The sequence below is a fragment of the Pelophylax lessonae genome, assembly GCF_965119305.1.
Source record: "Pelophylax lessonae genome assembly, chromosome: 12".
NCBI classification, from domain to species: domain Eukaryota; kingdom Metazoa; phylum Chordata; class Amphibia; order Anura; family Ranidae; genus Pelophylax; species Pelophylax lessonae.
In genome coordinates, this window is record NC_138779.1 from 132,002,243 (window position 1) to 132,019,257 (window position 17,015).

The 17,015-nt window shown below is 41.8% G+C and overlaps 1 protein-coding gene across 1 annotated transcript in view; it reads left to right on the forward strand.

Annotated features, from left to right (window-relative positions):
• ANAPC4 (anaphase promoting complex subunit 4) overlaps nucleotides 1–17,015 on the forward strand; it is a gene marked incomplete at its 5' end in the record, with an annotated part of 151,655 nt that overhangs the window by 52,037 nt on the left and 82,603 nt on the right. Inside the window, 4 exons of the mRNA XM_082273145.1 lie at nucleotides 1,384–1,470; nucleotides 4,896–4,960; nucleotides 11,416–11,458; nucleotides 11,536–11,612. Coding sequence (XP_082129271.1) covers nucleotides 1,384–1,470; nucleotides 4,896–4,960; nucleotides 11,416–11,458; nucleotides 11,536–11,612 — 272 coding nt within the window. The remainder of the gene's footprint in view (nucleotides 1–1,383; nucleotides 1,471–4,895; nucleotides 4,961–11,415; nucleotides 11,459–11,535; nucleotides 11,613–17,015) is intronic.

Consider the following 17,015-nt stretch of genomic DNA (forward strand, 5'->3'; position numbering starts at 1 on the left):
TTAGTGCGGCTGTTCCCTAGGGTCCCTTGTTGGGGACTCCTGGCTGTTGGGATAAGTTTTGTATCCCCTGGTTTTTTGTCTTTTCCTGGGTTGTTGCTCCTGTTGAGCACTTATTTTTGCTGTTGCCCAGCTGGTTTCCTTCCTTTGGTAAGGTTCCTTTCTTTGATGTGGAGACTGCGTTGCCTTTCGGCGCGGATGCGTTTCCCACCCCTCATGTTTGCACTGCTTTGGGACGTCCCCATATGTGACGAATATGAAGAGGCGGCGACTGTCGGAGGACGTAAGAGAAAACGGAATTTTTGTAAAATCTTACCTGTAAAATTCCTTTCTCTGAGTCCTCCGACAGTCGCCGCCCCCGCCCCTCTTTTGGGGTTTGAATGTATACTCTACTGCTATTCCACTAAAACTGAGATATGGTTGCAGGAAGTAGGAGGGTATTGACTGAGGGGACCACCCCTTGAGGGTGGGATATGTTAAAGCTTTATTGTTAACATATTCTGTTGCCTAGCTACTCCTTCGGAGCAAAGTCTAATACCCCATATGTGACGAATATGAAGAGGCGGCGACTGTCGGAGGACTCAGAGAAAGGAATTTTACAGGTAAGATTTTACAAAAATTCCGTTTTTTGCAAAATTTTATAATTGAAACTAAAAAAAAGTGGGTTTTTTTTTCAAAATTTTTGCTCTTTTTTTGCATATATCACGAAAAAAAAAAAACCCCCAGTTGTGATCAAATACCACCAAAAGAAAGCTCTATTTGTGTGAAAAAAATGATAAAAATTTTGTTTGGTTACAGTGTAGCATGACTGAGCAATTGTCATTCAAAGTGTGAGAGTGCTGAAAGCTGAAAATTGGTCTGGGCAGGAAGGGTGTCTAACTGCTCTGTATGAAAGTGGTTAAAAGAAAAGTTAACTTGATAGACATTTGAGGTAAACTGTAGTGTGTTTGTTTTTTTTTTTTTGTTCTTTTTTCTTTGCATATGCAAGATTTTTAGTTTTTTTGCTTAGTAGTGCTGCACAATTCATAGTAATTACCTATATGTGGGAATTCTGTTATTAAAATGACGTGCTCACTGAAAATACAGTATTCTATCACTTTTAGGACATGTTTTTAAAGCATGTTGTAGCGGGGGTCTTATGGTCACAAAGCAGTTTGAATTTCTTGAGCAATGGAAAACTCATATTAGTACCATGGCGGAGAACTCGAACAAGACCCAAACTAATAATAATAACTAGTAAACCCCAATATAGATATCTGTATTTGAAAGTGGGCATGTTAAGTGCTAAGAGTGCTTCAAAGTACTGGTCTTTTTTGTAGAGTCCTCTATTTTATTTATTTATTATTATTTTACTATTCCTATTTTTTTTTTTTTTTTTTTTTTTAGTATTTGAAGTTGTCACTGACTTGTATGTGTGAAGCCTGGGAAGAAATTTTGATGCAGATGGATTCTCGGCTAACAAAGTTTGTCCAAGTATGCCTTTTAAATTTGGATTCATTTTATATTACTAATGCTGTTTTTGTCGTATCATGTATGTAATTCTCACCCATATAGTTCCATATATTTTTACTTTCTTATGCACGAATATATATAATCACTCTCAACTGCCTCACAACATGGCAGCCATATCTTCTTCCTCGCAGCAGCCATATGCCCCTAACCATATACACATTTTTTTCCAGCTCCACCTCCCTTCTGATTCACACATTTTCACTGTGCATCAAAATCTGTCACTCTGTGTCATAAGAAGCAGGCAGGGCAGCTTTTTCTCACTGTCTGTAACACCATTGAGGTTGGGAATCTCATTCATGGTTGTTCCCTCCTGTATTTATTAGCCTACAGAGAGTAGGTATTTAACCAGCTTTAACTTCTTTTAATATTAGAAATAGTTTCATTGCACTCTGCCTTCTAGGCTTCAGAACAAGCAGCAGAAGAACCCACCTAGATTAATATAGCCTCATGCTAACTCTGCTAACGGTGCAGTTGAGCAATGGGGTTAAGACAAGTTTAATCTAAAGTACAGATATTGAAAAGAAAGGGGTGCGCTGATTAGGTGAAAGGCTGCAACCAGTTGATAGGACGTGTATATGTTTAAAATTGATGGTGCGCTTTTCTTAAATGTGAAAAATCATATATTGAACAATATATAACAAAAATGGGAAAAAAACCCAATCTAAATCACAGTGATGGGTGAGTAGGTGTAAAATAAACAAACAAAATTGTCAAATAACACTCAATGTGACTATACAAATAAACATTAAACTAAAAGTCCATTGAATAATGTGATCCAAAATGTGAAAAATGGTGAAGAGAATCCAATTAAAAATCAAGGTGATGATGTAGTGTTCCCTCCACCGGGTGAAATGCCTCCTTACCTGGCGGAAAGAAGGTAAGTGCCTGATAATGATATTCTAATATGGAAACCAGTGTTCTATTTCCACCTGCACACGTGCAAGGTCACCCAGGTGATAAATAAATACAAGCCTCTTACCAGATGTAAGAGACAATCAAGCCTCTAAATATCCTGATCATGAGGATGCTTCTTTAACACCATGGATGGATGAAATCATTCACACTTTCTTCCCTCTGTATAAGCCAACGTGTGTCTCCTATCCTTTTGGGGTGATAGACTCCCCGCGATGTTCCAAAGTACATGAAAGAATGGATGGGACTAATAATGCATTACCTTTTATATGCAATTTATTGATATACAGATTTGCACTTACAGTTAGGTTGAAAGTTCGGGCAGAAAATCATATATTGACAGGCTGAAGATCTCTAGGTGCATCGGGTCCGGCTGCAGCACGGACCGCCGATGACGCAATGACGGCACGCCTCCCTCCTGACGCGTTTCCTCCAATAGGACTTCAACTTGAGATGGGAGATCTCCCATCTCAAGTTGAAGTCCTATTGGAGGAAACGCGTCAGGAGGGAGGCGTGCCGTCATTGCGTCATCGGCGGTCCGTGCTGCAGCCGGACCCGATGCACCTAGAGATCTTCAGCCTGTCAATATATGATTTTCTGCCCGAACTTTCAACCTAACTGTAAGTGCAAATCTGTATATCAATAAATTGCATATAAAAGGTAATGCATTATTAGTCCCATCCATTCTTTCATGTACTTTGGAACATCGCGGGGAGTCTATCACCCCAAAAGGATAGGAGACACACGTTGGCTTATACAGAGGGAAGAAAGTGTGAATGATTTCATCCATCCATGGTGTTAAAGAAGCATCCTCATGATCAGGATATTTAGAGGCTTGATTGTCTCTTACATCTGGTAAGAGGCTTGTATTTATTTATCACCTGGGTGACCTTGCACGTGTGCAGGTGGAAATAGAACACTGGTTTCCATATTAGAATATCATTATCAGGCACTTACCTTCTTTCCGCCAGGTAAGGAGGCATTTCACCCGGTGGAGGGAACACTACATCATCACCTTGATTTTTAATTGGATTCTCTTCACCATTTTTCACATTTTGGATCACATTATTCAATGGACTTTTAGTTTAATGTTTATTTGTATAGTCACATTGAGTGTTATTTGACAATTTTGTTTGTTTATTTTACACCTACTCACCCATCACTGTGATTTCGATTGGGTTTTTTTCCCATTTTTGTTATATATTGTTCAATATATGATTTTTCACATTTAAGAAAAGCGCACCATCACTTTTAAACATAATCTAAAGTACAGAACATATACTTGTTAGGTATGTATCTCTAGAGCATAATCTACATTATTCAGACTAAATAAAAAATAAAAAAAAATCCCAAAAAAAATAAAATTAATTTCATAAATTACAGTTGGGCGAGACTTTATGCTAAATACAAATTTTCCATATCTATTTCTATTTACAAAGACTCCATGTAAATTCTCTGCACATTTTACCTATGTATGCTTTTTCTGTACATTAAAGTGTAACAAAAGGCAACATTTTTTTTTAAATTTATTTTCTTTTTAGTATTGGAGAGCAGAGATGGATTACTACATCTGTCAGTTTGTATTGCTGTCTGTGCCCCTTTTAGGGAGATTCACCCCTCTCTCTATTAGTCCTGTTGATATCATTGAAAGTGAAAGTAAAAGAAAATCAAAATATTTGAGTTTATCACAACTGTAATAAATGGGAAATCTTACAAATGAGATGCTAGTTTTGGTGACCCTGGTTGATACCCTTGGGTTCCTTCACTTTGGAGGGATTTCCTCTCACTTCCTGTTTTGGCTATGGGATAGGAAGTAAAGAGAAATCTTCCCCTATGGGACACAGATGGCAAAAAAACAGTTTATATCTATCCCTTACTCTATCCGAAATGTAAAAAAAAAAGTGTTGCCTTTTTAGCTACACTTTAAACATACACTGGTTTAAAGTAGTTGTAAACCCTTATGTATACCCAGTGAAGTAACTGGCCTTATGTGATACAGAGAGATGAAACAAATCCTCCTAAATAAGTTGTACCTATCTGCAGCCCTCTCATCTCTACGTCTCTTCAAGATGCTAAATTATAAAGTTTATGGGAGAGATCAGAAAAAAGGGGGTGGAGAACTGAAGTTGCGCTCTGAGATCTGATTGGCGAAAGGGAGCTGAGGCTGTCAACCAGCTGGAGATCCCTCCCCTGTCACCATTTTTCTCTTGGTGTCAGGAAAACCTGTCATAAGTGATTTATGCTAATAGCAGAGGAAAGAAGCAGCAGACAAAAGTGACACTTAGTGCTCTTAATTGAGACAAGTATACACTATAGAGGGATTTGCTTTGTTCATAATTCCTGTCCGAGGTTTACAGCCACTTTAAACTAGAACATCGGATTCACTTCATCCTTCATGGACATCATTTTAGGTTCTGCTGCACTACTAGACACATGTTAAAAGTATTTTCATGTTTTATTCTTTACTATTTTAGGAAAAAAATACCACCTCCTCTGTGCAAGATGAATTCATGCAACTGCTCCTTTGGGGTAAAGCCAGGTAACGCCATTTGAGCTTACAACATTAAAAAAATGTTAAATGCCTTGTATTCTCCATTATTCTGGGCTTTCTTCAGCTATCTATGAATTTAGTGAGGAAGTGCTCACTAATATTGGTTTTTAAATATTAAAGTGGAGTTCCACCCTATTTTTATACTTACCTCCATCTTTTCGCTCCGGGTCACCTGAAAAAGAAATGGATAATCGCATATTTTTTTTTTTTTTACTTACCTCGTAGCGAAGAAAATATACTTACCTTACTTCCTTCTTCCTCCTTCCTCGGCCGCGGCCCGTCGTCACTTCCTGGCTCTGCAATGATTCCTGGGAGCTGGACGTCATAGCTCCCAGGAATCATTGCGCCTGCACCGGCCCCGACGTCAGTTCCGGGTCGCGCGCGTCATCCCCTTCTAAACAGCTTCTGGGCATGCCCAGAAGCTGTGGAGGGGTGACGCGCGCGACCCGGAAGTGACGTCGGGGCCGGCGCAGAGCATCGTGGGACCACAGAAGGCGGAAGAAGACGCCGAAGAGGACGCGCTGGCTTCAAGCTGCCCACATCTGAGATGGCAGCGCTGGACAAGACGTTTGCAAGGTAAGTATTTCGTCTTGCAGGTAAGTGCAACCCGGGACAGATCAGAGGCTAGCCATTGTGGAATGCACTAGCCCTGACTGTCCCGGGGGTATTAAAAAAAAAAAAAACAAATCCAGGGTGGAACTCCGCTTTAATGAAGCAGACTGTAGTGCCAGGTATAGATTCAAAAAAGACTTTATAGATAATTGCAAAATTAATGTTGCATGACGAACACTGTCACTTTAAATCCAACTTTTAGGTATGTTCACTAAATTTCTGTTTGCAGTTGGCATCCATAAACTTACCATATAGCAAGTCTAGCTATGAGGAATGAAGAAAAAGAATATGGTGTTATCTCCACTCCAAAAATATTTTACTAAAGATCTGTGTCTTTAGTGAAAGTAAAAGCTTTACTGTAAAAAAAATCTTCTCACCCAAGGGCAAGAAATGTTACAACTGCCACCCTAATTAATCTGGGGGTTTTATCTTCCTGTGTCCCAATACGCTTTCTGATAACATTGCTTGAGATGGCATTGCAAAAGTACACTGGACTAGATTTCTGGACAGATCAGCGGGAAATATTTTTCCCTTATCAAGCAGATGTTATAAAAGCCTTTCATACACTTTATTAACCAACCTAAGTCATGAAACATTTTAAAAGAAAAAGCCAAGCTTTCAGGCAGCATGTAAGCATTGACCCTTGACATAACCCACCCAGGCGTATAGCCAAATTGCAGATGGTACAAGAAAAGAGCACCAGCTATGAATTAAAAGTGAAAAAGGTGTAGTAACTGGCTTTTCTGACCCAACAAAGTAAAAATACCAATTCAGTGAGAAGATGTCATTAAAGGGTTTGTCCACTTTTATAATAAAATTTGCAGTGCAGCTAAGGGTCATCATTAGTTTACAAATCATGGGACAGTGTAAGGAAATTAAACTTCCTTTAAATTACCTGCCTGTAGGCCAAAAACAGCTTCCGCAGAGCCTGGCCAAAAATAACATTTTGAGGGATCAGCATCTTCCTGCTGTGACATGGAAGGAGAGCACGCTGCACATGTGCAGATTTGTGGACAATGGAGTAGGCACTTCACGTGTGCAGAACTATGGACAAGGTAGAGAGCGCTGTGTCTGTACGGATTTGTGGATGAGTAGTACTTTAGCTCCACACTCTTTTTGTGATGTTGGGAGCGTGATCAATGTACTATCTTTCCTAGCTTATATGTTGGATGTCACCAATCACCCAGTCTGCTACTTTCTTAATCGTACGGTTCAGGACACAGACTTCCATTAATTGAGACCATGGGTTATATGCTGTCACCTTCAGAGGAGGGCACTGGCAAACAAGGTAGTTGGGACATCTTATAGAACACCTTCCTCTCCCAGCAATCCTCAGCCTTTTGCTAGTGTCCTTAGGTGTTGCATGACCTCTCTCTACTGAGAGCAGGTTTCTGATTTCTAACTGTAAAACTGAGAAGGCTACGCTCTGTTCTTTGCACAATGTTTTTTTTTCTCCTTCTGACTGCATCTGACAAGCAACTGCGGCTAATTCATGCAGCTTCTGGATCAGTCCTCCCCTGCAGCACCAAATGAAACTTTACCCAGACCCCATCACATAGAAGACGCTGGGCTAACCTATAAAATTGCCTCTGGAACTATGCCCTGCTTTTGGTATTAACCTTTGGTAAAGTAATACAGTGAGGTACAGTTAGCCGCAGGGTGCTTTAAGGGTCCACGGCAGTGGCAATCTGCGCTGGTGGGACCCAGCGCTTGAAGACACTCTCCAAAGAGTTTGCCCTCCTGATGCTGGTTAAATAGTGTGTCTGGACACTGGGCTCCCGCCTTGTGCACATGTGAGTAGGTGGGAGATAGGGAGTTTCCTTACGTTGGAAACAGTGTAAATGGTTGTTGTGGCCATGGACCATCGAGCAAAATACTTTAAATTCGTTTTTCATAGCCATTGCAAACCTTGCACCATTTTCCTCATAACAAGTTTTGCTGTGTCTCCTGCGACACATTAAGGCAAGCTATTGGTCGGTTCCAATGCACAGGAGGTACCTCAGCTTTCCTCTAGCTCAGAGTGCCATTTTGAGCACATTTCTCTACTTCAGACAAAGGCACACTGCAGCTTCAGCTCTCCCTTGCTCTGAATGGTGGCTCAGGTCTTCACATCCGCTTTCACTGCATTATTCTGCAGCCTTCAGTCTTAAAATACAGGACATCTGTGCCCCTTTCTGCTTCATAGCAATACCCCTCAGGGGATCCCCCCACCCTAATGTCAGGAAGACGGAAAATTGGATGGTGGGTCGGGACATTACACACTGTGCACAGAACCATATAATTATTCAGGGTTCCTCCTAAAACTTCACTTTCAATAAATTGGACCTTTTCACACCTTCATGCACCTCCCACCCCTCGCCCTCCCCCCCTCCCCAATTCCTATTCACTGGAGGAATTTTCCTCCCCTATAGCAGACCTGAGGTGGAAAGTCTTTGCACAGTTAGAGACCGCAGGATGCACAAAATGTAGCAGTGTTCCTTCCAGATGAGGAAATGGAAGGGGAATCATCGGGGTCTGACAGCTCCTCCTGTGTGGACGAGCAGTTGCCCTCGATTTTCCTAAGCTGAAAGCACCCATTTAGGGATGTGATGGATGAGGCATTCCTCCTGTTTAACAATAGAACTGTTCCCACCTACTGGACCTAAGATCACCCAGAAACCTACAAGGTTCTTTCCGGTTCACTCATTCTTACAGGATTAGGCAGCAGTCATACAAAGTGTATATCTGTTCCAAGAGGTTTGTGCAGCAGTACCCAGTAGATGAGGTCTCCTACTAGTCTCAACAAATCTCTGACTGTTCAGTTGAGGCTGCCCCAGTCTTCAAAGACCTGTTGGACAAAAGGATTAAAAGGTTAGTTCACCTTTAAAAGAATACTCTATGCAGTCTATGAACACTATTCTATTATTCTAAACTAATTCAATTTGAAAATATCCTCACAAACCTGTAGGCCATTTGTGCATGCAGTGATGACTGCCCCAAATGCTTCCAATGTTTTTTACAGCTCTGCCTTGTCCTCTTTTCTAGAACAGATGAGCGAATTAGGACACGTGTCCACTAGTGATACAAGAGCTAATGCTGTCTCTGCAGATGACCTCAGCAGCTGCAATGCTCTCCCGTCGCAGCTGCTGAGCTCATCTGCTCAGCAGAGAGCACAATGATGGCCAATGTGCCACAGATGATACAGACACTTAAGAGTTTTGTGTGGATCCTTAATTTCCAGAAGTCCGTGTTGCATATAATCCACCACTTGGGAGTACCTAGACCCTGTCTTCGACATAGCCCAAGTCCAGGTTTTTCTGCCCCAGGAACAGGTATTGATCCTCAGTGCTCAGGTCCTAACTTCACATTCCAAGAAGTTTCCATTGGTTGGATTTTGCATGTGGCCTCATGGTGGCCTCCTTCTAAGTGGTGATATTTAGCCAGTTACACTCCAGGCCTCTACAGCTCAATGTACTGACTGTGTGGGACAAATTCTAGACCAGCCCATTAGCATGTTTCCCTAGGCCAGAGTATATTTTACTTTGTGAGTGACCTGGAATCAGGGAAGTACTCTTTTCTAATTACATATGGTGCTCTTGCATCAGAAGCCAGCCTGTGGGGCTGGAGAGGAGATCTATGAATGGAAACAATCCAAAGGACGTGGACATCAAGGGAGTCCAGACTTTTCATCAATGTTCTTGCACTAAAGGCCATTAACTTGTCCCTGCTGCCGTGGACTAACCAGCTTCAGGGGTGACCGTCCATTAGAAAACACCACAGCTGTAGCTGACATCAGTCATTAGGATGGCATTCGATACCACGCAAGCCTTTAAGAGGCAGACCCAAATCTGTTCCTACCTTGTTCTCAGTCCACATTGCCAGAGTAGACAGATGGTAGATGGATTTCTCCAGTCCTCAACACCTAGACGCGAGATAATAGTCTCTTCACCCCCCCAACCTGGTGAACATCATTCACTGTTGGGGGACATTGGACATAAGATTTATTAGCATTCTGCTTTATCAGCAAGGTTGACAGGTTTGTGGTCAGGTTCAGGGATCTAAAGCTGGCATTTGTTTCACAGATTTGCAAGGCTGCCACTTGATCCTCTGTTCACATGTTTGTTTTATCTAGTGGTTGTTCAGGCCTCTGCTTTAGCTCTGCTCAGCTTTAGCCATAGGGTGCTTCAAGCCACATTATAAGTCGAAAAACTGATACCCATGTTTATGGTCTGTGTGTGCATTATTTGCTGTGTTGCCCACCCCTCAGTTGTATTGCTTGGGGGCATCCCATACTTGAGTATTGTACTGTACGATTAAGAAATAAGGATTTTAACTTGCCTGTAAAATCTTTCTCTTAGAGTACAGTACAGGACACCCTTTTCTCTGTCCTTGTGTTTTTCACTGGTTTGCTTGCTAAAAAAAGAAGATTGCTGGGAGAGGGAGGGATTATTTGAGTTGTCTTTACAAATTTGCTTGCCAGTGTCCTCACCTGAAGATGGCAGCATACCCATGGTTCCATCTTCATTGTCTTGTTGTTCTTGAAGAAAGTGTCCTTTACTGGATGTTACAGATAAGTCAAAACTCCTTCATTTTTGGTCAGCCTTTGCAGAAGCTGCTGTTGGCCTAGAGCAGTGATGGCAAACCTTGGCACCCCAGATGTTTTGGAACTACATTTCCCATGATGCTCACACACCCTGCAAGGTAGTTGAGCATCATGGGAAATATAGTTCCAAAATATCAGGGGTGACAAGGCTCCCCATCACTGGCCTAGAGGTATGTAATTTAACCCCTCGTCCTCCAAGGAGCATTTTGTTAATGTCCTGGTATTTAGGGGTTTGCAAAAAAAAAAAATTTCAGTCAACGAATGGAGTACTGAGAGGAGGCTGCCTAACCCCATTCCCTAATCCCCTCTGTGATGAATGAGCCTGGAAGCGACAACCATTTAGTCACTTCTGGGTTCACAACTATCATTCCCCGGCTGCTGCAGACATGATGTCACCATCCCTTATCTTCATCTCATTCAATCAAGGAACACTTTGCATTCATTGAGAAACATGCAAAGGATTCTCTAAATGGCAACTGTGCTGGGTAAGTATTCCCCTGTGGTTATTATGCATGAGGGCAGCTGCTTTACACAGCACCCAGAAGATCGTGGCTATCACTGTAGTGGCTTGGGCTACTACAGTGATTTACAGCTTCCATAGAGGCAGCAGTATACAAAACATGTTATCACTGGTGTTCAGTTATAAAGAAAGCCAGGTTTCTCTACGCATCATGATTTGTAAACTACTAGGGCTCATTGACTGCAGTGCAAATTTTATTATAAAGGTGGACTTACCCTTAAGGCTACATTCACACCTGAGCGTAGCGTTTTTCGCGCGTTTTTTTACCGCGATTTTACCGCGATTTTTGCGGCGTTTTTTACCGCGATTTTACAGCGATTTTTACCGCGATTTTTGTGCAGGCATTTTTAGATTGAATAGAGATCAATGGAAAACGCCTGTAATCTGCCCAAAAAGAAGCTCATGTACTTTTTTGAGCGTTGGGCGTTTTGTATACAGCGTCAAAACGCTCAGATGTGAACAGGGGCCATTGAAATGAATAGGATTTGTCTTGTTGGGCGTTTTGAGAGCTGATCCTAGAGCAGAAAAACGCCCCAAAAACGCCCCAAAACGCCTAGATGTGAACGGAGCCTAAAGCTGAATAGTATGTTTATAGTGAAGCTCAGAAACAAACATGTAATTAAATAATGCATTTATTAAAAGATGATCAGGTGTGCAGCATCCTTATCGATTTGTATTTTTTTCAATAAATGTGCTATAGCTTTAACTTAATCTATGTCTCACATGTAGTCCAGAGCTCCAAGGATTGCTGATGAATCAGCTGACTATTAAAGTGAGTACCAATCTGTGTTTTGTTGTTCTGTTATATAAAGTGCAAATTTATTAATTAATACGATTCTTGGCTTTTAGGGCCTAAAGAAGCTTGGTCAATCTGTAGAATCTTCGTACTCCACTATTCAGAAACTTGTAATAAGTCATTTACAAAGGTATGTTAATTTAATATTGGCAACATTGAAACAGACATCTGGTGATAGTGAGTGCTGGGGTCTGGGGATTGAAAGCGGAGGTTTCCTCCAGAACCGATCCGAGGGATTCTAATTGGTCCCGTGCTGGCATGTGAGCACTTTCACAAATTACAATGTATTCTGTATGTGCAAGTCTGCCCAAAAATCTTAAAAAAAAAAAAAAAAAAACGCAAGTCAGATATTATGGAAAGATAGGATATTTACGTGTCCTCAGTTTGGTGTAACTGAAAAGTTTACTTTAATACTCTTTCCCAAGCAGCATATATATAACCAAACCATAAGGCTCCAGTGGTCTTGAAAAGTGTATATAGGGTGCGCTGATATATGAATTGTGCTGCAACCAAAGATCCAAATGTTGGTTTGGAATAATTGAAATGTGAAATAAATAATCTGGTGCGCTAAAATATAGAAGCGGCACTCTAAGTAATCAAAACACACAAAGTAACAAAGGAAAAACTAAAGGTGCACTCCAACGAATGTAGCCATATAATTCATAGGTGCTTTATCTTACTAGGTGAACCACTAATGGTGTACGATAGTAAAAACAAATGTGCAATAATCCCAAAAAAGGGTGTACAAATGTCCCATATAGTGCTTCAAAATATAGTCCGAAACTCCAAATAATGGAAAGACAAATATGAACCACTCCAAGTAATGAGATGAGATACAATATAATAGGTGCTCCAAACGAAAAAAACGTGTCAAGTGCCTGTATCCAGTGCCCCACCACCTTAGGGATTTACTTCTTACCAGCAGGTAGAAGTTTAAGGGCAGAAAAACAGCCACCTCAAGAAAATTGACTCCTTGTGCTATGAGAGGTAGTACACTGTTCACACACCTCGTGATGGAGATATGTGAAGCCTCTTACCAGATGGATGAAACCAGAGGCTTGTGTCTGTCCCTTTAAGGACTCCCTCACTGAACTAATAAATAAAAAAATAAAGATGCGCTGATTAAAAAATGGATTGCTGCACTTAAGAATCCTGAATATTGGAAAATTGATGTGAGAAATGTGATAAAGTGCGCTATCCAAAAGGTGCTTATATACTATCAAAATAACCAATTAAATAAAATTATCTTCAACGAAAATAAACTAATAACAAGGTGTAGTGTTTCCATCAAAAATAAGGTGATGAACATCTATACACTGGGTCCAATTTTCAATAAAGTGGCTATTAAAAAAAAAGGGTGGAAAACAAAGTCCAGTCCCTTGTAGAAAAAAAGAAGAGAAGTTTCACTACCAGTAACACAATGTAAATTAAATAGAATAAACTGCTCCAGGTGGTCTTAAAATCCACCCAAGTGTGAAGATAAGCAATGGCAGGCTGCGGATAAGCAGCTCTGAATGACCAAGCTTTCCAGTGTAAGATCACGATCTCTTTCAATTCAGGTTATCAAGCCGATTTTCTTGACACAGTAGCAGGCTGTGGATAAGCAGCTCTAAAGGCCCATACACACTTGACGGAAATCGGACGAAATATCCTCCGATTTTTCTCTCTCTTGCTCGGCGTTCATAACCGTTTTTAGTTAAAAGTGCATAAATGTTCACAAAATTTCTCGTCCGATTTTTTATTTTTTTGGGGACATTTATTCCTAGACTTCCGGGTTGTCAGCAACTTCAGATCATGTGCGGTCTTTCGTATCCGATTTTTCACGAACGAACTGCATATACATTAAACGAAAATTGGTCGTCTGGGGACGGAGGATAAAAATTTTGGTGTTTGTCCCTCCGTTTTTTTTCGTTGAAAATGTCGGCATCGGCTGCTGAAAGTTGTGTACACACTAGCCGAAAATTGTACGATTTTTTTTTTTAATTTATATCTTTATTGGTGATTTTTTATATATACATACATTTTAAACAGACATTGTCATGATCTGACCAAACCCCACCCCCCTTACCTCCCCCTCCCTCCTCCCCCCAATTAAACCAAAAAAAAAAAAGAAAGTTTTTATACTTTTATACACTCATTCCCAACATTTCTTCGTATGAAGATGTATTCCATACTATATTACCGTACGCCAGAAGGGGTATAGGGACCGTCCCCCCGCAGCCTGGACCAGGCTCCGCCCAGGATGACCCTCTCTTAAACTCCCTTTAAGAAGAATTGGCTTCCAAGTATTGCACCCAGGGTCTCCATCTCAACTTAACTTGATCCTCTGAATTTCCCAATATGGCGGACAGTTCTTCCATCTTAAAAATCTCGTTGACCTTCCCACACCACAACTCGTAAGTTGGGATCACTGTCTGTTTCCAGAAAATAGGTATGCATGCCCTTGCTGCATTCAACAGACGCAGAGTCCGGGACTTCCTGTAGCTCCGCACTGAGCTTCCTGTCAAATGCAGCAAGCACAACGCGGGGTCCTCTAGTATATCCACGTTGGCTATATGTTTTATAGCCACTGCTATCTTATTCCAAAATGGCTGCACTCTTTTACATCCCCAAAAAATATGTACCATATTTCCATCCTCCAATCCACACCGCCAGCATTTTCCTGAGACCGCCTCTTTTATTCTGTGTAATAGTGATGGGACTCTATACCATCTGGTTAGAATTTTATACCCTGTCTCTTGGATCTTACAATCTAGTGACGATTGGTGAACTAATCTCAGGATCTTATTTATCTGCTCTTTTGACCACACGGTGTTTAACTCCTGCTCCCATTTTTGGATAAACGGCAATTGTTGGTCTCCCTCTTCTTCTGACAATTGTGTATAGAACCTTGAGATCAAATGGCCCGTCGCTTTACCTGTTCTACACATATTTTCCAGATCTGTTGGCTCTCGTGATGCATACCCTTTCTGCCGAACTGATCTAATATAATTATACAACTGATAAAGGCTGAAATAATCTAGCGATTCTCCTGCACCTGTCCTAAGTTCTTCTAGGGAGGGCATAGGCCCATTTTGCCATATATCACCTAGGCGCCTTTTACCATTCTGAGCCCACCTACGGAGTCTGGCATTTATACACCCCAGGGGAAAATCCGGGTTCCCCAAGATCGGTGTCATCGGAGATATACCCGGGGCTACCCTCCAATGCGACTGAATTCTCTTAGTTTCTTTTATAGTCGCTCCCACTGTAGGATGTTTGAGAATAGCGTATTTTGTTTCGAACACCGACCATGGGGCTGGGGGGGTTAGCTGACCTGATTCCTCATTCTCTAAATCCACCCATCGTTTGGTAAGTTTATTGCAGTGCCAGTCTACCACCCTTGCTATATGGACCGCCCTGTAATATCTCAGGATATCTGGTAATCCCATCCCACCTCTTACTTTGGGTAAGGCCAACGTCTGCATCTTAATTCTCGGGGATTTGTTTGCCCAAATATAGGCGCGGAGTATGCCCTTGATTGATTGAAAGAATTCTTTTGGAACTGCTATTGGAATTGTCTGCATTAAATACAAAATACGGGGTAACACATTCATTTTAATAACGCTACAGCGCCCAAACCACGTCACTGCCAACAGCTGCCATATTCTAAGATCTGCTTTAATCTTTCCTACAAGCGGAAGGTAATTCTTTCTATAGAGATCCGCGGGATCTGCCGTTAACTGTATCCCTAAGTATTTCAGCGTATCTGAGGCCCATTGAAACGGGAACGCTGTTCGAAGTGCTCTCTCTTCTTGGTCAGATAACGATATGTTGAGTGCCGCTGATTTAGTTACATTAATTTTATAATTAGAGAACCCACTGTATGTTTTCAGGGCGTCTAGAATATTTGGTAATGAAAGAGAAGGGTTAGTAGCAAGAAACAGCAGGTCATCCGCAAACGCGGCCACCTTGTGTTGTTCCCCCCCGCTTTGGATTCCCGCTATATCCGGAGAACTCAGAATTCTGCACAATAGGGGTTCCAGACACAACACGAATATAAGCGGGGATAGAGGGCACCCCTGCCGTGTGCCATTAGAGATAGGGAAGTAATTCGACCTCCATTCATTTACCCTAACCGCAGCCGTAGGGACCGTATAAAGTGCCAGTATAAATTGCAGCATTTGTGGTCCCAGGCCTATGTATGACAGGGTGGCCCGGATAAAATCCCACGCCACCCTGTCAAAGGCCTTTTCCGCATCTGCTGCGAAGAGAACCATCTTCTTCCGTGATGTACGTGCCCGATGTATTAAATCTATGGCTTGGATTGTATTGTCCCGGGCCTCCCGGGTAGGAATAAAGCCCACTTGGTCGAAATGGACCAAGTCTGCCATATATGGTAAGAGCCGATTTGCTAATATTCTTGCGTATAGTTTCGTGTCTACATTTATCAAAGATATCGGGCGATAGCTGCCGCAACACAGGGGGTCCGTCTCCTCTTTAAGTATTAGAGTAATGTGCGCCGGTAAAGAATCCAACGGGAACGCCGCTCTTCTTCCCACTTCATTGAAATGTGATAGTAGGGGGTTCTTTAAACGCTCCCCAAATTTCTTGTAATAACTTAAAGTAAAGCCATCTGGGCCAAGTGCCTTATGTGCCTTGGTCTGTGAAATCGCAGCGGCCAGCTCTTCCCCCGATATCTCGCCTTCCAAAGTCAGTACTTGGTCCTCTGAAAGTGTACGCATGCCCGAGTCTCGTAAATACTCCTCTATCTGCTTCCCCTTTTCTGGACTTTTCTTGCTCCCTATTTCCGGTAGGTTATATAGTGACCGATAGAGCAGAACTCTTCTGCTATGTCAGCTGAAGTGTAAACCTCCCCACCTTTTGTATTTCTAAGACGTAAAATTTGAGTTCGTCTTTTTGGGCCCCTCAATGCTCGTGCCAGCATCGCCCCTGGTTTATTTGCGTATTCATACAGGTGTCTTTTCAACCATAACATATTTCGTACTGTCTTTTGGAAAAGTATCTGATTCAATTCCTCTCTTACCCGCATGAGAGGGATCAAGTGAGCTTCCGCAAGCGTTCTCTTATGCTGTCTACTCAGATGTTCAATTTTAGTTAGATATTCTTTAATTTTCGCCTCACGCTCTCTTTTACGCTGTGCACCCAACTGTATCAGAACCCCTCTTATCACTCACTTGTGCGCTTCCCAGATCGTGGAAGGTGAGAGCGACTCCGATGTATTTTCCAAAAAGTAGTTATGTAACGCCTCCTCTATCTTCCCCTCCGTTTCCAAGGATTGTAATAAGGCCTCATTTATGCGCCATGATCTTGGACTACAGTTTTTTGATTCCCACTCTATACTCAAATACACCGGAAAATGGTCAGAGATTGAAAAATCTCCGATATCTGAGTCTGCCTGGGTAACCAGGATTCTGTCTATCCTACTATATGGATTGGAGAATAGAAAGTCTAATTTCTCTCCCCTGGGTGCATCAACCTCCATGGGTCGATGAGGCCCAGGAGGGAGATCTCTTTTTGTAGCCTTCGTAAT